Raw genomic sequence first — 10169 nt, forward strand, 5'->3', positions numbered from 1 at the left:
CAGAGGTGGGGTTTTCGGGAGCCTGAGGAGGGGAAGTGGTACCTGTTTCCCTCAAAGTGTCTTCTGTTTCCTGAAACCACTGCTCATCTTCTCCTTTCTGTCCTTGGCCAGCATCTTCCTACAAAACGTCACCATTTGAAGCCCTCCGAGGGCAGGGACCACTCCTAACTTGCTCACTGTCGTGTCCCCGGAGCGCATAGCAGGTGCTCAGCAAATGGCTAGAATGAGCACTTTGGCGTTCAGGAGAAGAGGAGGTGGGATCAGCTGCTGGGGAGGCCTCTCAGGCTCAGCACCCCCAGAGGGATGCTGTCATGGGGAGCAAGGGGGTAGCGTGGGAAAAGGGTGCAGCGAGGAGTTAGAGCCTCCCAGGCAGTGGGGCGGCAAGACTACCTGGTTGCCAAGGTTACAACCACCTGAGATAGGGAAGTTACCATGGAGATGGACCACCTGGGAGGAGAGAATGGCTCCAGATGGGGAAGCCACGGGAGGGGTTGGGGATGGGAGGGATGCAGCCACTTGCCCAGAGGTTTTCCCAAGTCCTTCCGGCAGGCGGGGGGGTGGGGGGGGAGATGATAGGGGTGGGGCGGTACAGCAGGGGCCATGGGCTCTCCCTACCCTCGCTGTGCCTGGGAAAGCCAGCAGGAGCCCTTGTGTGGTCACAATTATTTCTAAAATTAAAATCACTCCTTCCCTGGTCCTCTTTCTGCAGCAAGATGTGTAGGATGGGCTGTTTCAGCTGGTGGGGGCAGGCGAGGGGGCCCCCGACAAGTGGTGCCCCCTCTGTAACTGGGTGCGGAGCCACCCGGTGCTCAGTGGCAAGAGTGCATCCAGAGCGATGGAGGCTTTGGGCCCCAGATCCAGACCCTGGCGTGGTGCTGGGTCCCTGATGTGTGACCAAAGCTAGTGACCTCTCTGGCTCCGTCTGTAACATGGAAGCAATTCTAATCCCTCCGGGTTGTAGAGCACACCAGGGCGCTTGTTTTCTGCCTCCGGCTCTTCATTCCTGGGTGATCCTGACCCCTGCTGGCTCTGGTCAGCATGGCATGGCCCTGAGGGATGGGCGGGAGCTGGCAGGGTGGATCAAGGAACCCCAGATTGCTCACCTGGGCCCTGAATGGAGGGAGAAAGCTTGACAAGACAGGAGGGCCCTCATTCAGTAGCCAGACTTTATTGGGCATCAGAGACCTCCTACCCTCTAGCTTAGGGGTGTCGAACTCAATCAGAGAAGACACATGTGCTCTAGCTCCTAGTCTTCGTCTTTTTAAAAAATATATTTTTATTGGTTTCAGAGAGGAAGGGAGAGGGAGAGATAGAAACATCAATGATCAGAGGGAATCAGTGATCGGCTGCCTCCTGCAGGCCCCCACACTGGGGACTGAGCCCACAACCCAGACATGTGCTCTGACGGGCATCAAACTCTGACCTCCGGGCCAAGCCAGCCGGCACTCCTGCAGACAGTGGGGCTCTGCGTGGGCTTGAGGGTGGGGAGGGATATGTTGAGAGCAGTGGGGAGCAGGAGGGCCGTCTGGAGGGGTGTCATCCCTGTTCAGCCTGGGCTGACCCTGAGCTCAAACCGACATCCCTGGGACCCAAGAGCCACTCACATTTGCGAAGTTTCCCATTCACAGAACCCTCTTCCTTTCACATCCATGTCCTTGTCTGAATCCACACAGAACCAGACTGCTCTTGTCTCACTCACCAGGAACCGGGGATCCAGACACAGACAGCGGCATGCCCAGATGCAGCGGGGGTGGGGGTGGGGGGTTAGGGAGGGGCGTCTCTGGGCTCTGTGGCAAAGGGTTGCAGGCCTTGTCCAGTCCTTTCGTGGAGCAGGGGAGTGCAGTGAGGTCTCCTCTTGGCTTTTGGGGACAGGAATGGACCTGCAGGGTGAGAGCCAGGGCACCTGCTCCCTCCCAGCTGCTGACTGGGGCCAGGGTGGTGGGCAGGGGTTCCTTCCTTTCTGTTTGCCCCCTACCACATGGACCTCCTACCCATTCAGCTTGGGCTGCGTTTCTGCACCCATGGGACAGTCAGCTTTGGTGGCTTTTGAGTACAGGAGGTGGGGAGCAGAAGGTGCGGGAGGCCGTGTGACCCTTAGAAAGGTCTCCTTCTCTGTGAACAGGGATGATGAGAGGGTTTGGGGGAGTCTAAGTGAACCAGAGGGGTGTTAGCCCGTCTTCCACCAAAGCTGTTTGGAGACAAGGCAGCTGCGAGGCAAGGCGGAGCATCCCCAATGTCAAACCCTGTCCACCTTTCAGAGACCCCAGAATCTGTAACGGGGGTGCTATCATGGGGCTCTCTGGCTGGTCTGTGCTCAAGCAGGGGTCTGCCCCTTCCTGGCCTGGTGCTGGGGGCTCTAGTGATGTCTCCCAGACAACGCGTGAGGCCTCTCAGCCGGCACCCGGAAGCTGTGACCATCTGCCTGTGCGGTAGGGCTGGCGCTGGCTGGTGGCCGGAGCCCCTGCCCGGTGTTCTGAGGCTGCAGGGCCTGTGGGCTGGGAGCCAGGAGGACGGGATCCCGGCAGGAGTCAGAGGGCATTGTGCACTGGCTGCTGGCTGGGAGGGCTGGGGACTTACACCGCGTTCCGGAGGGCAAGGAGAGGGGCGTCCAGTTCCGATGGCTGGGCGGCTGTGTCTTCATTTCTCTCCCCTGCCATCCTCATCTCTGTAAATCGCCTCTGTGTCTCCCCATGTGCTCTGGCCTTCTCTTTCTCTGACTCCTTGTAAAATATTAAACTTCTCATATAATATTAAACTATGAACTATATGAACTGTTAAATAGGAGCTATCTCTCCTTATGAAATATTACAATCAGAATAGGCTATCAGACTCCTTGGATCACTATCTCCAATCCCAGGCCCTTCCAGGTCTTTCCCTATACATTTAAAAGCATAGAAACACAAGATATTTTACAAATGTATTATTTTAATTGGATGGTATTGTACTATATGATTCGAGATAAATCTGTTTCCCTGTGCAGTCTGTCACAGGCCTCCGTGAGCATGTCTTGGTGGCCTGTCACTGCATAACAAACATCCCTCCGACTCGGTGGCATAACACAATGTATTATTTCTCACGATTCTGTAGGTTGGCTGCAAAGTTCCTCCTGGGTTAACGGGGGAGGCCCCAGAAGCCTGCGGGGCTCCCAGAAATCCTGAGGCGCTTAGGAGGGCACAGGCACGTGGTGCTGGCTGTCGGCGGAGGCCTCCGTGCTCCTGCACAGGGCTTCCCAGGCTCCAGAAGCGGGTCTGGCTTCCTTCTGTCATGGCAGCATTCCCAGAGGACACGGGGACGGCCCAAGGCCCCTTTGCAAAGGAGTCTCTGAGTTCCCACACTGTCATTCCTGCCATTTCCTTACCAGCAAATCAAGTCCCCGGAATCCAGAGGCTGGAGAGACAGCTCGCCCTTGCTAGGAAGAGCTGCGGAGGATGTCTGGATCTGAGCACCCTGCACAGAGCTCAGTCTTTGTAGAACGTTGCTTTGTGGTTGTCGCAGGAACCCGAGTTTGTTCAGCAGATCCCCCAGGGATGGGCAGCAAACTTTTAAAAACTAGGTCAAAGCGACTCTCCAGGGCGGATATGGTTCAATGGCAGGAACTCATTTTCTCTCTTTCTGGGGAGTTCTGCCTGAGCCCCCCCCGAAGTCAGTCTCCTTCTTTTGTCCCCAACCCCCAGCATTCCGCTTTCATTTTCAGACTTCAACACAAAGCTTTGTGCTCTTAACTCCCCACACAACTGCGGCCCAGTGCCTACCCACAGAGTGGCTATGCAATGCCTTTGCTCGAATTTAAGACCGAACTAGACCTCAGAAAGGCTGGGACCCTGCCTCTAAGCCACACAGCAAACGGTGGGAGACTTGAGCCCCGGACTTGGTGGCTACTGAGGGCAGCTTTTGCCCTCATCAGTTTGCTGGGAGGTGAGGGGGTCAGTGGAGAGGGGTCTGGAGCTGGGGGCTGCTTTGAGGGGCACAACCATGGGGCGGGGGGTGCCAGACACAAGCCTTGCTTCCTCTGTAACAGAAGCTTGGGGCTGGGAAGCCAGGTGTCCCTCTGTCCTGGCTCTAATTAGCCTGCAAACATGCTGCCCTCCACCCCATCCCACCCTGGGGTTTTGAGCTCCTGAGCCCTCCGGCCTTAAGCTCTCAGGTCTGCCTCAGCCTGTGTCTTGGCCTCAGACAGGGCAGGCTGGGTATGCAGTGAACAGAGCAGAGGCCTGCGTTCAGTCTCTCCATGGTGTGGCCTCCCTGTCCCCCTATTGCCAAACGAAGAGGAAATCTTTCCGACATTGAGGCACAGAGGTTTGGATGCTGGCATGCTGGGCGTGCCCAGGTTCTAGGGCACAGGCTTCCCTGGGGCTGCAATCCACCCACAATGAGGCTAGCACCACCAGTGCCCAGCTGTCGGAGGCTTTGGCTCTGGAACGAGGCCTCTAATAAGGTACTGGAGGAGGTGGGCAGGGCCAGCTGGCAGGAAGGATGAGCACGTGTACGCGCTGGCCCCTGGGCCCTGCATTCCCAGCAGCTGGAGCTAATCCTGCCTGGCCACAGAGAGCCCAGCTCCCGCGATAAGGAGGGAGCCAGCGGTTTATCTGGCGGCTACGACAAGCAGGTAGCCATCCAGCTGTCACTCCTGTGTGACCCACCCCAGCTATTAGTGAACGGGTGCCAGCCTGCAATTCCCAGCCTCGGCCCTACTGTCACTCAGGCACAGTACCCTGGGGGACAGTCTTCCAAGGACTGAGTTTATGAAACAGGAGCCAGGAAAAGCCCTACTTTTAAGAATGGGGCACTGAGGGGCATTCATGAGCATGACCAGAGTGGACCAGCTGAGAAGAGGGCTGGGGTGGAGTCATGAGCTGAGAGGAGGAGGGGCAGGCCCTGGGTGGGCTGGGGCTGGACTGAGGGGAGGTGAGAAGAGGGTCAGAAGAACTTGGAGGCTGCAGGACTGGACTGAGAACCACACTCCATCTGCGTTGTTCTTTGTGAGAATGAAGCTGTGAGCAGCGACGTGAATGGAAGGCCATGGTTTGGGGGACTACTCAGGATAGCACATGGAGGCACTGAAGGGACAAAGCAGAGGAGCAGACAGGCTGCTGGGACCCGCCTGCTGAGAAGGCTGGTGGCTGGTACACCTCCTGGAACCATAGGCTGGCCTGGGATGGCTGCACCTGGTCCAGCCTCACAGGTCCCTATCGCCCAGCCTGGACGGCATGCTCAGTCACCTTGGAATGCCTGTCTCCATCACCGACCACGGCTGGCAATTGGCAACTCAGCTAAACTGAATCCCTGTGACCAAGCTTTGTCAAAATATCAAGGCTGAAAGCAAGATTCTGGGGCTCCTGGAAATGAGAGATTTGCAATTTTATTAAGAAAACAAAAAATAACCTATACAAAAAGGAAAGTTCCATGTCTGCGGGCAGCACTTAAGACAGGAGGGACAGCTCCAGTCTGCCGGCACCGTGGTCCGCGCCCTCCGCCTGTTAGGCCTCCTGCTGCTGGATGAAGGGGTTGGGAATGGCCTCCATGCCGTCCTGTGGGCAGATGAGCACCACCGAGGTGCCCCTGCACACCACCAGGCCCAGCTGGCGGGTGTCCTCTGTGAGCTTGTATTGGTCATCGGGGTCTGTGGAGGAAGAGGGCAGAGTAAGAACTCGAGTCCACGCCTGGGGCAGGATGGGGCCCAAAGATCTGAATCCAAGGGCTCTCTGACCGCTTCCCCCATCCCTCCATCCAGGGCTTTGGAGGGGACATGCTGGCCAGGGCAGCGGGCCAAACGCCTCCCAAAGCCAGGCATGCAGCCTTCTCCCTGCAGTGGCCCACGGACGAGAGAGTTCTGGAATCCACCATCCGAAGCCTGTCCTCATTCTGCAAATGAGTGCACGGAGGCCTGGGGGACCGCAGGGAGGCTGGGGAGCGAAGCTAATTGGGGGCACGGGCACTGAGCCAGCAGAGACCCTGGGGCTGTGTGATCAGACAGGCCGCCGGCACAGTTTTCTGAAAGCCCTGTGGGGCCACTGCTCACCCGTGTCAGAGGTGTCAACAGCAGAGCGAGACGGACCCCATGGAAGTGACAGTAAATTCCAGGGGAGCTCGTCTGAGGGCACAGTGACCAAAGTCCCCATTACTATTACTGAAGGATGTGGCGGAGGGGAGACGAGGTGGCGCAGTGAGATGAGAACACCATCGGAGAGGCAACCCCCACCCTCAGATCCTGCAGGGACAGCAGCTGAGTGGGCCTGGCCTTCCCATACCCTATGCATTCGGGCCTCCCCGAGGGGCTGATCTGGACGGAGAGGAGGGGACACAGACTTGCTCGGCAGTGAGGCAGCACCTGGTAGGAGAGGCTCTGTAGAAGGAGCAGCAGCCACCCTCCCAGGGCTCTGCATGCTTCAGCTGGCCTGTTCCCCCACGGGCCCCAGGTGGTGGTCTGTCTTATAGACAAGGAAATTCATCCTTCTAAGGTGGCAGGGCTGAGACTTTGGACATCCCAAGCAGGAAGAAAAAATGAGGGCAAAGCGTGAGGCCTCCTGGAATCCAGCAACTGGACCGACCATGTTTCTGTTCGGTGGCCCAGTGACACTGTGTGTGGCTGTGATAACTTCTCACCAGAGCAACGTGTGTCTCAAGGCATTAATGGACCCCTGAGGAGTGAGACCTCCCTCTCTCCTCCCCTCTCTCCTAGGTGTTGGCATCCCCTTAATGCCTGGATCAAGCTGAGTTGAAGAACTTGTTGGCTGTCCTGGCAGGTGTTGCTCAGTGGTCAGAGCATTGGTCCATACACTGAAAGATCGTGGGTTTAGTTCCCAGTCAAGGGCATGTACCTGGGTTGCAGGTTTGAATCCAAGCCCCAGTTGGGGAGCATGCTGGAGGCAACCAATCGATGTGTCTCTCACATCGATGTTTCTCTCTCTTCTCTTGTTCTCCCCTCTACTCTCTAGAAATCAGTGGAAGAATGTCCTTGGGTGAAAATTAACAAAAAACAAACAAAAAGAACTTGTTGGCTAATGGGTCAGGGGTGGCTTGACTGCTACGTGCTGCTGCAGATGGAGGGTCTTGCGATTTAGGGGTACAAGGACGGGGGGGGGGGGCATGGTATAAGGGGAACGGGACCTTTGTCAGTTGCAGAAGTAACACATGGGAATGGCAAGAGGCAGAGGGCTGACCAAGCCCTAGAGTAGGTTGGCATTTCTTTTTTTTCATTTGTTGATTTGAAAGAAACACACCAATTTATTGCTCCACTTAGTTATGATGATGTTCTAACCCAGTGGTCAGCAAACTCATTAGTCAACAGAGCCAAATATCAACAGTATAACGAATGAAATTTCTTTTGAGAGCCTAATTTTTTAAACTTAAACTTCTTCTAATGCCACTTCTTCAAAATAGACTCGCCCAGGCCGTGGTATTTTGTGGAAGAGACACACTCAGGGGGCCAAAGAGCAGCATGTGGCTCGAGAGCCACAGTTTGCCCACCACTGTTCTAATCAACTAAGCTACTCAGCTAGAGCCAGTTGGCATCTTTCTAACCTGCCAGGTAGCAAGTGTCTCAGGATCAGTAATGGTGGATTAGCAAAACACTCCCAGCATCCCGTAAGGCTCTGAGAGGATGGTGTATTGAGCTTGTCTGGAATGCTGGACAGTGAAAGAGTGAGGATAGATGGCAGCTGTCTGCTCTACAAGAACCACATTTACCATTCAGATGGCAGGGCCTGGAGCAGTGAGAAAGGCCCCGCAAGTCCTGGAGGCCTCCAGTCCTGCCGGCTGCACTCACCTCGCATGTATTCGATGGTGCCATCAAGCACAAGGTTGAGGAGTGGGTCAAACCCTTTCAGGATTCCACTGGCTTGTAGGAATCACCAAGAAGAGAAGAGAAAGGGAAAGGTGTAAGACCAACAGTGGTTCCGGAGGCAGGTACCCAATGTCACTAAATGGCATACCTTAAAATGGTTAACTTTGTTATGTGACTTTTACCTCTCAGTGCTTAGAGTTTCAGTCCGTGGACTAAGGGTTTCGAGCTTGATTCCTGGTCAAGGACATCTACTTAGGTTGCAGGTTCAACCTCTGGCCCCGGATGGGGCTCGAATTGGAGGCAACCAATCAATGTGTCCCGTCCTGTACCCCCCCCCCCGTCCCTTCCACTCTCTCTAAAAATCAGTGGAAACAATATCCTCACTCCTCAGGTGAGGATTTAAAAAACCCTGAACAGCTGGGACCGGTTTGGCTCAGTGGATAGAGCGTCGGCTTGGGGACTGAAGGGCCCCGGGTTCGATTCCCGTCAAGGACATGTACCTTGGTTGCGGGCATATCCCCAGTAGGGGGTGTGCAAGAGGCAGCTGATCAATGACTCTCTCTCATTGATGTTTCTAACTCTCTATCTCTCTCCCTTCCTCTCTGTACAAAAATCAATAAAATATATTTAAAAATAAATAAATAAATAAATAAATAACCCTGAACAACAACAAAAAACCCCAAGCACCATAGGTTATGGTTCCAGAGAGGGGACACTGGGCGATGTCTGAGACATTTTGGTTGTCAAAACTAAGGGATGCTGCCAGCATGCTGGCCCGCATGGCTCAGTGGCTGAGTCTTGACCTATGAACCCAGAGGGAAGGGCTTGATTCCCTGACAGGGCACATACCAGGATTGCAGGCTTGATCCCCAGGGGGGGTGTGCAAGATGCAGCCAATCAATGATTCTCTCTAACCGTCGATGTTTCTATCTCTCCCTCCCTCTTCCTTCCCCTCTGAAATCATTAAAGATACTAACTAGAGGCCCCACAGGCCAGGCCGAGGGACGCCACCAGTGCATGAATCTGTGCACCGGGCCTCTAATATGCATATAAGATCTTTGGTTAATTTCTTTCTGCTCTCCTCCCTCCCCCTCCCCCCTGAGATTCATCAGTCTGTTCCATGTTTACATGCCTGTGCATCCAGCATCTTCCCCCTGGTGGTCAGTGCACGTCATAGCTACCGGGTCAAATGGTTGCTTAGGCTATGCCCAGTGTGCAGATTCGTGCACCAGTGGGGTCCCTCAGCCTGGCCTGCACCCTCTTGGGGATGTCGGACTGCAGTTCCAATCCTATCCTGGCAGGGGTTGAAATCTGCAGTCTGACATCCCCGAGGGATGTAGCAGTGGGCAAAACAGCTGGTGGCTGGGGAGGAGCCCGAGCTGGGGCTGGGCATTACACTGCTCCCACTCATCCTGGCCCCACTGCGCCTGCTGGGCTCGTCAGCCCGCTGAGCCCGGCTTCTGGCTGAGCAGCACTCCAGGGTACAGACCACCAGAGTGTAGCTCCTGTGTTGAGCGTCTGCCCCCTGGGGGTCAGTGTGTGCCATAGCTACTGGTCGACTGGTCCAGTGGTCAGTCATGATCGACTGGTAGTGTAGGCTTTTTTATATATTATAGATAGACAGATAAGCACTTAAAGCAAACAAAAAGCCCAAAGGGATGCTCCTGGCACGCAGTGGGTCGAGGCCAGGAATGACGCTCAACAACCCACGGTGTCCAGAATGGCTTCCACAACCAAGACCATTTGGGCCCCAAAGTTAACTGCGGATCTTTAGGAACACTGGTGAAGGGGGATTGGTAAGGATCTGCAGCGACAGAACCACACAGGAGGCCAAATCTGCATCCCAGCCCCAGGTGGACTCCTGCGGCTGTGGGTGAATCCCCTTTCCCAGCCTCAGCTTCCCCAGATGCAAAGGGGCACGGCAGCACCGACCACCCGGCGCCTCTAGGAAGCTGGCGCGAGTGATCCGGGCAAAGTGCTACGCGGTGCCCGGGTATCAGCTGTCACTCTGGCCCCATTACTTCCCCTAAGTCATCAGGGGGTGCAGAGCGGGTGCCTCACCTTCGCGGCCCCCCTGAAACTTCACCCGGATCGTCTTGTCGATGTACTTAGACAGGTCCAAGATGCTCTCCTTCTTCTTCTTCTCTTTGTCCTGCGGGGGAAGCAGAGCGCGTGAGGCGGGGAGCGCGGCCGGCCCCGTGGCCCACGCCGGGCCCCGCCGGCCCCCGCCACGCTCACCGCCATCTTGCCGCGCCGCGCCGCGCCGCGGAGGCCCCGCCCCCGTGCCCTTTGAACCCGCTACGCACGCTAGCGCGGCACACGCAGTGCGCTTGCGCGGTGCGTGACGCGCCGGGGCGTTGCTGGGAAACATCTGGCGACGCCTGTG

At 56.0% G+C, this 10169-nt stretch overlaps 1 protein-coding gene across 1 annotated transcript; it reads right to left on the minus strand.

Annotated features, from left to right (window-relative positions):
• Positions 1-5341: 5341 nt before the first annotated feature.
• Positions 5342-10167, minus strand: LSM7 (LSM7 homolog, U6 small nuclear RNA and mRNA degradation associated). Its single transcript, XM_036424185.2, has 4 exons — positions 10022-10167; positions 9845-9935; positions 7766-7837; positions 5342-5620 (listed from the first exon to the last, which is right to left on the minus strand). Exons 1-4 carry the CDS (start codon positions 10025-10027, stop codon positions 5478-5480), a joined length of 312 nt encoding a protein of 103 aa, XP_036280078.1. The 5' UTR covers positions 10028-10167; the 3' UTR covers positions 5342-5477.
• Positions 10168-10169: the final 2 nt, after the last annotated feature.

The sequence above is a fragment of the Pipistrellus kuhlii genome, unplaced genomic scaffold (genome assembly GCF_014108245.1).
Source record: "Pipistrellus kuhlii isolate mPipKuh1 unplaced genomic scaffold, mPipKuh1.p scaffold_m20_p_8, whole genome shotgun sequence".
Taxonomy (NCBI): Eukaryota; Metazoa; Chordata; class Mammalia; order Chiroptera; family Vespertilionidae; genus Pipistrellus; species Pipistrellus kuhlii.

Excerpts from the sequence above, each read along its gene's own strand:
- LSM7 (XM_036424185.2), bottom strand. Across the intron at positions 7,838-9,844 it reads GTTTCAGGGGGGCCGCGAAG|CCAGTGGAATCCTGAAAGGG; the intron begins GTGAGGCACCCG and ends GATTCCTACAAG. Across the intron at positions 5,621-7,765 it reads CACCATCGAATACATGCGAG|ACCCCGATGACCAATACAAG; the intron begins GTGAGTGCAGCC and ends CTTCCTCCACAG.